At 41.4% G+C, this 12,542-nt stretch overlaps 1 protein-coding gene across 3 annotated transcripts in view; it reads right to left on the minus strand.

Annotated features, from left to right (window-relative positions):
• Positions 1-12,542, minus strand: part of HSPBAP1 (HSPB1 associated protein 1) — a 57,408-nt gene that overhangs the window by 39,990 nt on the left and 4,876 nt on the right. The window contains exon 2 of one of the 3 annotated variants that reach the window (XM_070799978.1): positions 10,454-10,554. The exons of the other annotated variants lie outside the window; for them this stretch is intronic. Within the exon in view, the coding sequence (XP_070656079.1) occupies positions 10,454-10,466 (13 nt within the window). The 5' untranslated portion in view covers positions 10,467-10,554. The remainder of the gene's footprint in view (positions 1-10,453; positions 10,555-12,542) is intronic. 3 annotated transcript variants of the gene reach the window in all.

A 12,542-nucleotide genomic window follows, 5' to 3' on the forward strand; every position in this document is an offset into this window, starting at 1 on the left:
AATCAGTCCTGATTATTCATTGGAAGGACTGATGCTGAAGCTGAAACTCCAATACTTTGGCCAGCTGACGCGAAGAACTGACTCGTTAGAAAAGATCCTGATGCTGGGAAAGATTGAAGGTGGGAGGAAAAGGGGACAACAGAAGATGAGATGGTTGGATGGCATCACTGACTCAAGGGGCATGAGTTTGAGTAAGCTCCGGGAGTTGGTGATGGACAGTGAGGCCTGGCGTGCTGCGGTCCATGGGGTTGCAAACAGTCGGACATACCTGAGCAACTGAACTGAACTGAAAGCAGTCTTAGAAACATTAGTAATACATGAGTAATGTTTGGACAGAAGAGTTTTAAATAAGTAAATAAATACTTTTCCCTCTAACATAACATTAACTTTTTTTAAAACGTATCTAATGATCTCATAAGAAAAAACTCCAAACATCTCGGAGGTTATTTAAAAGAGATCCTAAAAACTAAAATTTGCTGAGAAAGTACCAGGCCCAGTGATTGGAATATATTAAATGTTCAAACATTTGCTAAATGAATGAAAAGTGCCATACAGCATATGCAGAATAGATCAGTAGACTGTTCACCATAACAGGAAATCAGCATATTTACAGAATTTCAAGCCTATCAGTGATATAAAACAATCAGCTGCTTGTGAAATAAAACTAATTTGGTTTCTGATAGTTTAATCAACAATGAACTGGGCTGTTAAATTAACAAATTTAAGTGTTATAATTTCTTTAAAGAAGAATGCAATCTGCATTGTATTAGTTAAATAGCCTAGGGATGCACCCAGTCATTCCATGAAAGAGATGTCTGCAAAGAGCTATAAAAATTCTGAAGCAACCTCAACAGCCTTTAAAGGATAAGTGTATTTAGGTCTAAACTTGCAGCAAGCAGCAATTTCTAATCAGATGACTTAGAAACTGCTGAAAAAACAGATTAGTGATCTACGTATCACACAGTAGTCTTTTCTCTCTCTAAATGTAGCATGTTATTTGGACAATTTATTACAGCTTTGGTAACAATTCTTTGGAGACAGTTAAACACCATCAAAAAGCAATTTACTTTGTTTTCAGTTAATTTTTTCTTTAATTAATGCAAAGTATAATATCAGTTGAAACCTAATTTCTCTGAATCTGCTAGCAATCTTGCTTCAGTCAATTAGTATTTGGCTTGGATTTGTATTTGAAATTTAAAATTTAAGACAAGAATATGGAAAATTTACCAAGTTTCCAGAATACGCTTCTGTCAATATTAATTGACAGAAAGTGGTGCTAGTGGTAAAGAACCCACCTGCTGGTGCAGGTAGACATAAGAGATGTGGGTTTGACCCCTGGGTTAGGAAGAGCCCCTGGAGGAGAGCATGGCAACCCACGCCAGTATTCTTACCTAGACAGAGGAGCCTGGTGGGCTACAGTCCACAGGGTGGCAAAGAGTCAGACACGACTAAAGTGACTTAGCACACACAACATAGAAAAAGATCCTGAAATTGAAATTAGCTCACCTCTCATGTCAGGTATAATTTTAATAACTATGAATTTTGAAGTTAATAGTTCCACATTTTAAAAATTTCAGAGGGTGATATAAGGGTAAACCTCAAGTTATAATACAGAGACTCACCATAGTGATACAGTAAGAACAAAGAATTGGGTCCTAGTATTGTGAGCTAATTTATTTCTAAATATATACTATGTAAGTCCATGATGGCTTCATCAATCTGATGACTACTGTATATACACACAATTCATCTATCATCTGGAATGGTATGCTGCTGCTGCTGCTAAGTCGCGTCAGTCTTGTCCGACTCTGTGTGATCCCATAGAAGGCAGCCCACCAGGCTCCCCCATCCCTGGGATTCTCCAGGCAAGAACACTGGAGTGGGTTGCCATTTACTTCTCCAATGCATGAAAGCGAAAAGTGAAAGTGAAGTCACTCAGTCGTGTCTGACTCTTCGTGACCCCATGGACTGCAACCTACCAGGCTCCTCCGTCCATGGGATTCTCCAGGCAAGAGTACTGGAGTGGGGTGCCATTGCCTTCTCTGCTAGAATGGTATATATCAGGGTAAAAAATAATGAACATTTAGACCAGGTCAGAAAAACTCTAACAGAATTATGCAAGTACTTAGCCAGTCACAGAAAGACAAACATGGTATTATTCCACTTATATGACGTATCTAACAGCCCAATTCAAACAGAAAGTAGAATGGCAATTACCTGGGCTGAGGAGAGAGGAACAAGGGGAGTTGTTTCCTGGGTACAAAGTTTCAGATTTGCAAAATGAAAGGATCTGGAGATCTGTTTCAAATTAATGTGAATATACTTACTATGAACAGTACTTTTAAAAATGGTTCAGTTCAGTTTAGTTCAGTTCAGTTGTTCAGTCATGTTCCACTCTTAGCGACCCCATGGACTGCAGCATGCCAGGCCTCAATGTCCATCACCAACTCCTGGAGTTTACTTGAACTCATGTCCATTGACTCAGTGATGCCATCCAACCATGTCATCCTCTGTTGTCCCCTTCTCTTGACTTCAATCTTTCCCAGCATCAGGGTCTTTTCAAATGAGTCAGCTCTTCGCATCAGGTGGCCAAAGTATTGGAGTTTCAGCTTCAACATCCGTCCTTCTAATGAACACCCAGGACTGATCTCCTTTAGGATGGACTGGTTGGATCTCCTTGCAGTCCAAGGGACTCTCAAGAGTCTTCTACACCACAGTTCAAAAACATCAATTCTATTGCGCTCAGCTTTCTTTATAGTCCAATTTTCACATCCATACATGACTACTGGAAAAAATATAGCCTTGCCTAGATGGACCTTTGTTGGCAAAGTAATGTCTCTGCTTTTTAATATGCTGTCTAGGTCGGTCATAACTTTTCTTCAAAGGAGTAAGTGTCTTTTCATTTCATGGCTGCAGTCACCATCTGCAGTGATTTTGGAGCCCAGAAAAATAAAGTCTGCCACTATTTCTGCTGTTTCTCCATCTATTTGCCATGAAGTGATGGGACCAGATGCCATGATCTTAGTTTTCTGAATGCTGAGCTTTAAGTCAACTGTTTCACTCTCCTCTTTCACTTTCATCAAGAGGCTCTTTAGTTCCTCTTCACTTTCTGCCATAAGGGTGGTGTCATCTGCATATCTGAGGTTATTGATATTTCTCCCAGCATTCTTGATTCTAGCTTGTACTTCCTCCAGCCCAGCATTTCTCATGATGTACTCTGCATGTAAGTTAAATAAGCACGGTGACAATATACAGCCTTGACGGACTCCTTTTCCTATTTGGAACCAGTCTGTTGTTCCATGTCCAGTTCTAACTGTTGCTTCTTGACCTGAATACAGATTTCTCAAGAGGCAGGTCAGGTGGTCTGGTATTCCCATCTCTTTCAGAATTTTCCACAGTTTATTGTGATCTACACAGGAAAAGGCTTTGTTATAGTCAATAACGCAGATGTTTTTCTGGAACTCTCTTGATTTTTTCAAAGATTCAGCAGATGTTGGCAATTTGATCTCTGGTTCCTCTGCCTTTTCTAAAACCAGCTTGAACATCTGGAAGTTCACGGTTCACGTACTGTTGAAGCCTGGTTTGGAGAATTTTGAGCATTACTTTACTAGCGTGTGAGATGAGTGCAACTGTGCGGTAGTTTGAGCATTCTTTGGCATTGTCTTTCTTTGAGACTGGAATGAAAACTGACCTTTTCCAATCCTGTGACCACTGCTGAGTTTTCCAAATTTGCTGGCATATTGACTGCAGCACTTTCACAGCATCATCTTTCAGGATTTGAAATAGCTCAACTGGAATTCCATCACCTCCACTAGTTTTTTTCATAGTGATGCTTCCTAAGGCCCACTTGACTTCATACTCCAGATGTCTGGCTCTAGGTGAGTGACCACACCATCGTGATTATCTGGGTCATGAAGATCTTTTTTATATAGTTCTTCTGTGTATTCTTGCCACCTCTTCTTAATATCTTCTGTTTCTGTTAAGTCCATACCATTTCTGTCCTTTATTGTGCCCATCTGTGCATGAAATGTTCCCTTGGTATCTCTAATTTTCTTGAAGAGATCTCTAGTCTTTCCCATTCTTTGTTTTCCTCTATTTCTTTGCACTGATCACTGAAGAGGCTTTTTTATCTCTCCTTGCTCTTTTTTGGAACTCTGCATCTCATCGCTGGAGCAGCTCAGAGGAGATACCCCATGTCCAAGGTCAGGAGCGGCGGCTGCACTTCACTGGACGGGCTGTGTAGAGATACCCCACGTCCAAGGTCACAGAAACCCCAGTAAGATGGTAGGCACTGAAGCGGCTGTGAGGAGATACCCCACGGCCAAGGGCAAAGGAGAAGTGCTGGGAGCCACCACGGGAGATCCCATCCATGACAAAGGTCATGTAGAGAAGACCTGACAGCCAAAGGCGGACCAGGACTCAAGGGATTCCCTGGACCTGCTCGAGCATCTACCCCAAAACCAAAATCTGTCTGTCTACTGTTTACTATATTATGCCTTTCACCAACTCTTCTGACATTAACAGGGGGCTATCCCTGACCACCTTTCTCTGAAGAAAATCAACTTAGGGCTCTAGTTAATAAGTCTCCTGGGCTTGAAAGGAGTATTTCAATTCTAACCCCTCTGTCACCATTTTAGCTTGGTTGGCAGGTTTATCCATACTCTTGCAACTAACGCACATGATTGTTCACAACACCCCAAGCATAACCTTCGAGCGATAAAAAAGCTTTATTAGAATAATACTGCATTGTTGAGCCAATGTTTGCTACCAAGTTTCCTTGCCCTTTACCCAATGTGCGTCTGGGACTGCATTAGCTGGTATAGTTGGTATGCAAGAAAAACAAGCAGTAGCCTTGGCATTAGCAACATAAGACCCTTGAGTTAATAAGTTCTTTCTTTGTCGTAACTCACTGCCCCTTTGCTCCATAAGAATGTAGCTGGGTTTCCTGAGGGGGACTGCAGATTGGAAAGATAAAGGGAAAGCAAGTTTTCTGGTTGACCAACCTTTATCAAGAAAGAGTTACAAAATGTTAACAGCCCACAGCGCCAGAAGATAATGTATATAAGACCTTTGTTTATGAATAGCTATGCAAAAAATGTCCTGGTTTCGATAAAGATAAAATTGAGCTGAGTAATGTTGAGCTGAGTCTGCATGACTCTGCAAATGTGAAACTCAGGGTATAAAAGCCCCTTTTGAAAATAAAGCTATGGATTCCACTTCACCAGAGTTCTGGTCTCTGTGTCTTTCTCTCTCTCGTCTTTCTTTCTCTGTCACTCTCCTTTTTTTTCAGGCTGATTCCCTGGAGCACAGAGGCTCTCTGAGTTCACCTTTTTGCCCAGGCTTCTAAGACCCAATTGAGAAGGTGCTCTGCATCTTTGCTCCATCAAGAGGGTGCCTGAGGCCTCCGTGAACAGAGCAAGTCCCGTGTCAGGGGCTTTACTGGCTTTCTGTGTAAACCAAGGAATATCAGCCTCTTTCTCTCTTCTTTATTCTTTCTCCTTTATTCTTTTATCATTCGACCCCGGACCATCAGGTTCCAGTCCATTATAAGACCCATGTCATCTCTCTCGCCGACGCCATCCATCCTGAGGGTACCCTTGGATCCTGCTGGGGCTGGACCCCGGCAGAGAAGCCCCAGCCAGACAGTAGGAGGGGCAAATTTGCGTTTAGAATCAAACCCCATTCCTGCCAGAGACACTCAGAGGGCTCAAACAAACTTTCTGAGCACCAGGACCCAGGGACCCCACAGAGACTGAGACAGAACTGTGTTTGAGCATCTCCTGTAGAGGTATGGGTCGGCAATGGTCTGCCACAGGGACAGGGGCTCTGGGTGTGGGTTTGGCATAAGTCTGCTTGGAGGAGGTCACCATTAACCCCATCATAGACCTGCCAGAACTTATACAGGACTGGGAAATAGACTCTTGGAGGGCACAAAAGAACTTTGTGCACCAGGACCCAGGAGAAAGGAACAGTGACCCCACAGGAGACTGACCCGGACTTGCCTGTGGGTGTCCGGGAGTCTCCGGCAAAGGCGTGGGTCAGTAGTGGCCTGCTGCAGGGTTGGGGGCACAGACTGTAGCAGTACATGCATGGGATCTTCTGCAGGAGGTCACCATTATCTTCATTACCTCCACCATAGTTTGGTCCCAGGTAAACAGTAGGGAGGGAACACAGCTCCACCCATCAACAGAAAATTGATTAAAGATTTACTGAGCATGGCCCCCCATTCAGTAAGGATTTACTGAACAAGATCCAGTATCCCCCTCAGTCAGTCTATCCCATCAGGAAGCTTTCATAAGCCTCTTATCCTCCTCTATTAGAGGGCAAACAGACTAAAAACCACAACCACAGAAAACTAACCAATCTGATCACATGGACCACAGCCTTGTCTAACTCATTGAAACTATGAGCCATGCCATGTATGTCCACCCAAGACAGGTCATGGTGGAGAGGTCTGACAAAATGTGGTCCACTGGAGAAGGGAATGGCAAACCAATTCAGTATTCTTGCCTTGAGAACCCCATGAACAGTATGAAAAGGCAGAAAGATAGGACACTGAAAGATGAACTCCCCAGGTCGGTAGGGGCCCAGTATGCTACTGGAGATCAGTGGAGAAATGATGGGAGTTAAACCAAAAACAACACCCAGTTGTGGATGTGACTGGTGATGGAAGCAAGGTCCGATGCTGTAAAGAGCAATACTGCATAGGAACCTGGAATGTTAGATCCATGAATCAAGGCAAATTGGAAGTGGTCAAACAGGAGATGAAAAGAGTGAACATTGACATTTTAGGAATCAGCGAACTAAAATGGACTGGAATGGGTGATTTTAACTCAGATGACCATCATATCTACTACTGTGGGCAAGAGCCCCTTAGAATAAATGGAGTAGCCATCATAGTCAACAAAAGAGTACGAAATGCACTACTTGGATGCAGTCTCAAAAATGACAGAATGATCTCTGTTTCCAAGGCAAACCATTCAATATCACAGTAATCCAAGTCCATGTTCCAACCAGTAATGCTGAAGCTGAATGGTTCTATGAAGACCTACAAGACCTTCTAGAACTAATACCCAAAAAAGATGTCCTTTTCATTATAGGGGACTGGAATGCAAAAGTAAGAGGTCAAGAAACACCTGGAGTAACAGGCCAATTTGGCCTTGGAGTACAGAATGAAGCAGAGCAAAGGTTAATAGAGTTCTGCCAAGAGAATGCACTGGTCATAGCAAACATCCTCTTCCAACAACACAAGAGAAGACTCTACACATGGACATCACCAGATGGTCAACACCGAAATCAGACTGATTATATTCTTTGCAGCCAAAGATGGAGAAGCTCTATACAATCAGCAAAAACAAGATCTGACTGTGGCTCAGATCATGAAATCCTTATTGTCAAATTCAGACTTAAATTGCAGAAAGTAGGGAAAACCACCAGACCACTGAGGTATGACCTAAATCAAATCCCTAAATTAAAAACGGTTAGATGATAAATTCTGTTATTTGTTTTTTGTCACAATTTTAAAAATCTAAACAGTTTTGCTTTCCTAATATTCAGTTCAGTTCATTTCAGTTCAGTTCAGTTGTTCAGTTGTGTCCGACTCTTTGCAACCCCATGAACCACAGCACGCCAGGTCTCCCTGTCCATCACTAACTCCCAAAGTTCACCCAAACTCATGTGCATCAAGTCGGTGATGCCATCCAGCCATCTCATCCTCTGTCATCCTCTTCTCTTCCTGCCCCAATCCTTCCCAGCATCAGGGTCTTTTCCAATGAGTCAACGCTTTGCATGAGGTGGCCAAAGGATTGGAGTTTCAGCCTCAGCTCAGTCCTTCCAATGAACACCCAGGACTGGTCTCCTTTAGGATGGACTGGTTGAATCTCCTTGCAGTCCAAGGGACTCTCAAGAGTCTTCTCCAGCACCACAGTTCAAAAGCATCAATTCTTCTGCACTCAGCTTTCTTCACAGTCCAACTCTCACATCCATACATGACCACTGGAAAAACCATAGCCTTACTAGACAGACCCTAATTGGCAAAGTAGTATCTCTGCTTTCCAATATGCTATCTAGGTTAGTCATAACTTTCCTTCCAAGGAGTAAGCATCTTTTAATTTCATGGCTGCAATCACCATCTGCAGTGATTCTGGAGCCCAAAAAAATAGTCTGACGCTGTTTCCACTGTTTCCCCATCTGTTTCCCATGAAGTGATGGGACCAGATGCCATGATCTTAGTTTTCTGAATGTTGAGCTTTAAGCCAACTGTTTCACTCTCCTCTTTCACTTTCATCAAGAGGCTCTTTAGTTCCTCTTCACTTTCCGCCATAAGGGTGGTATCATCTGCATATCTGAGGTTATTGATATTTCTCCCGGCAATCTTGATTCCAGCTTGTGCTTCCTCTGGCCCAGCGTTTCTCATGATGTACTCTGCATATAAGTCAAATAAGTAGGGTGACAATATATAGCCTTGACATACTCCTTTTCCTATTTGGAACCAGTCTGTTGTTCCATGTCCAGTTCTAACTCTTGCTTCCTGACCTGCATATAGGTTTCTCAAGAGGCAGGTCAGGTGCTCTGGTATTCTCATCTCTAATAATTTTCTACAATTTATTGTGATATACACAGTCAAAGGCTTTGGCATAGTCAATAAAGCAGAAATAAATGTTTTTCTGGAACTCTCTTGCTTTTTCAATGATCCAGTGGATGTTGGCAATTTGATCTCTGGTTCCTCTGCCTTTTCTAAAACCAGCTTGAACATCAGGAAGTTCACGGTTCACGTATTGCTGAAGCCTGGCTTGGAGAATTTTGAGCATTACTTTACTAGCATGTGAGATGAGTGCAATTGTGCGGTAGTTTGAGCATTCTTTGGCATTGCCTTTCTTTGGGATTGGAATGAAAACTGACCTTTTCCAGTCCTGTGGCCACTGCTGAGTTTTCCAAATTTGCTGGCATATTGAGTGCAGCACTTTCACAGCATCATCTTTTAGGATTTGAAATAGCTCAACTGAAATTCCATCACCTCCACTAGCTTTGTTCGTAATGATGCAAAAGGCCCACTTGACTTCACATTCCAGGATGTCTGGCTTTAGGTCAGTGATCACACAATCGTGATTATCTGGGTCGTGAAGATCTTTTTTGTACAGTTCTTCTGTGTATTCTTGCCACCTCTTCTCAATATCTTCTGCTTCTGTTAGGTCCATACCATTTCTGTTTTATCGAGCCCATGTTTGCATGAAATGTTCCCTTAGTATCTCTAATTTTCTTGAAGCAATCTCTAGTCTTTCCTAATATTAATCATTATCAAATATGAAGTACTGTAGCCACATGTGAATTACACATGTGCTCTAGCAAGAGAATTTTTTCCTTTTTAAGATCACATAGGTTCTCGTTTTCCTTCAGGTTTCCCTGCCTCCTCCTGCCCTTTAGAAAAATTAGAACAATGACATGGAGAGTATGGTGCCTCTCACTGAAAAGGAATAAATCTAATTATGTATGAGTGTCAGCTGTTAATGGAACTAAAGTGCATTCAGCTCTGGAATGAGCTATTTCCTGGGGCAGGACTGGAGGAAGTTAGAAAGGAGGCATCCTTCACTTCACCAGGGCTTCCCTGATAGCTCAGACGGTAAAGAGTTTGCCTGCAGTGCAGGAAACCTGGGTTTGATTCCTGGGTTGGGAAGATACCCTGGAGAAGGAAATGGCAACCCACTCCAGTATTCTTGCCTGGAGAATCCCATGGACAGAGGAGCCTGGTGGGCTACAGTCCATGGAGTCACAAAGAGTCGGAGATGACTGAGTGAGTAATACTTAATCCTTCACTTCATCAAGGCATAAACTTGGCTATAACTTAAGATTGCTGTGCTGTGTGCTCAGTCATGTCCAGCTCTTCGAGAACCTGTATCTTCTGCACTGGCAGGGGGATTCTTTACCACTAGCGTCACCTGGAAAGCCCCAACTATGAGATTAGGGGTAGGAGATGAAGAGATATAAACTACTATGTATAAAATATTAATAGGTAAGCAACGAGGAAATACCATATAGTACACAGAATTATAGCCATCATCTTGTAATAATTTTTAATGTAGTATAATCTGTAAAAATAGTGAATCATCTTATATGCCTGAAACTAACATAGTATTATAAATCAACTATACTTCAATTAAAAAAAATTAATCAGAAAAAATTTTAAACTGAGAGTCCAATGGAAACAAATACAATCTTACTCTGAAAGATTCAAATTCAAAATACCACAATTTTTAATTTCACTGAAACACTTCAACCAATGTATGATCTTAGAAGTAACATCTCACATTCAGCACTTGAGTCAATTGTTAACAATAAGTAGTTTCATGTTTGTTTAAACCCATTTCTTCAACAGTAGTTTTAGGTTTAAAAGAAAATTAGAAGGAAGGTACACAAAGTTCCCGTATACGCCCCTCCCTTTATCAGCAATACTCACCAGAAGGGTACATTTTTCACCAAAGATGAACCTAAACTGGCACATCGTAATCACCCAATGTCCACGGTGTATCTTAGGGTTTACTCTTGGTGTTGTGTAGTCTATGGATTTGAACAACAGTAGTATAATGACATATATCTACTACCATAATATCATAGTAAGTATTTTCACTGTCCCACAAACCCTCTGTGCTCTGCTTATTCATGTTTGTTTTAATAATTTCCAAGCTGTTACTTCAAACAACAAATATCACATCATTGTGGTATGTATATATACAATGAAATTTTATTCAGTCATAAAAAAAGAGAAATTTTACTATTTGCAACAACATGGATGGATCTAGTGGGTATTATTCCAAATCAGACAGAAAAAAGACAAATACCATATGATGTCACTTAATGTGGACTCTGAAAAAACAAACAAGCACACAAAACAATAACAAACTCACAGACACATTGCACAAACAGGGAGGAAGGTGTGGGTGGGTGAAAAAGGTAAAGGAGACATTAAGAGGTACACACCTTCAGTTATACAATAAACAAGCTATGATGAAGACATAACACACAGCATAAAGAATATGGTCAATAATACCGTAACAACTTTGTATGGGGCAGATGGTTACTAGACTTACTGTGATCATTTCATTATGTATGGAAATATCAAATCACTATGTAATATACCTGAAAATAATATATTGTAAATCAACCACAACTTTAAAAAAAATCACAATCTTGAAAGTAAACCATTACTTCCATATAGAGCTTAGTACAGTGCTTGACATAAACTAACACCAAAGAAATGTTTTGTAAAATCAGAGCTCATTTTTAAGTGTATAAAACTTTATTAAAATTAACCATTTGTTTTCTCCACTTCTGTACAATGAACTATTGAGCAAACTCACAAGCACTCTCAAAACAAAGGGATCAATCAGTTCCAGGATTTCATGCTCACTTCTACCGTTCCCTCTCCAGCACCCAAACACGCTATTCGCCACCAAGGAACTCCTAATCGCCCTCGCCTCTACAGCAACTTGACAAAGTTTCTTCACTGTCAAATCCCCAATATTTCTCTCCACTCCCTCACTCAGTGTGGTGCCTTACCCTGTTTTTCTGAGAAAACTGAAACCTATGATTTTCTTCTTCTTCACTTCAATGTTCTGGTTCACCCTGCTCCTCTCAGGTCTCCAAGGACATAATTGTCCTTGTCACCTGTCTGCCCTACCACGTTCCACTCCAAGTAGAACCAGTCTGATTCCTCACTTTCTTTCCCACTCTCTGCCCTCTATGTGCCTTGGGCTTTTCTCCACTCACTTCTACTTCTGGCCTCCTCACCAGAAACGACTTCTTTCACTCATTTCCATATTCACACTACAGCTGTCCCTCAGTTTGTGAGGGGGATTGGTTCCAGGAACCCTGAGGATTCTAAAATTCTTAGGTGCTCAAGTCTTCTAAGAGTGGGCCTGTGGCACCCAAGGCTGCGTGCAGAGTGAGTACTCTATAACAAACCTTCAAGTTATGCACAGAAGCACAGACCAATACAACTCGTATTCATTCTCCTCTCACCCCCAAAGCATGTAATGTGCCTCCTGTGGTGTGAATATGCATTATCCTTCAAGTCTTTTTATCTGTGTTCTTCCCCCTAAATTATATTTATAGGCTATTTTAGGGCAGGAACTGTCTTCAGTCTCCCCAGATGGAAGAGTCTCCCCAGATGAAAGAGTCTCCCATTTACAGTGACATTCAAATATTTTTTGATAATATAGTGGTAGTAAGTTTGCTCAAAAACTAACTTTTCTATGACCCCCCACAATACTTGTTACTATACTAAACATAGTGAACCTTTCACATGCATTTATTGAATGTCTGTATTTTGCTTACCCTTTATTCACACAAGCCTTATCTAACTGAAAGCAAAGTCTTCTCTTTCAGGAGGATTCTGCCCATTTACTTGTAATGGTAATAGGCAGTCACCCCAAAGTGGTGTTTTCTGGGGAGGATGACAGTTTAAAAATAGGGTTGAAAGCTCCACAGATGGGATTCAGAGAATCAATCCTTTAATACAAATATTTGAAGTCACCTGCAAAAATGTG

Source organism: Bos indicus, chromosome 1 (genome assembly GCF_029378745.1).
Source record: "Bos indicus isolate NIAB-ARS_2022 breed Sahiwal x Tharparkar chromosome 1, NIAB-ARS_B.indTharparkar_mat_pri_1.0, whole genome shotgun sequence".
Classification (NCBI taxonomy): Eukaryota; Metazoa; Chordata; class Mammalia; order Artiodactyla; family Bovidae; genus Bos; species Bos indicus.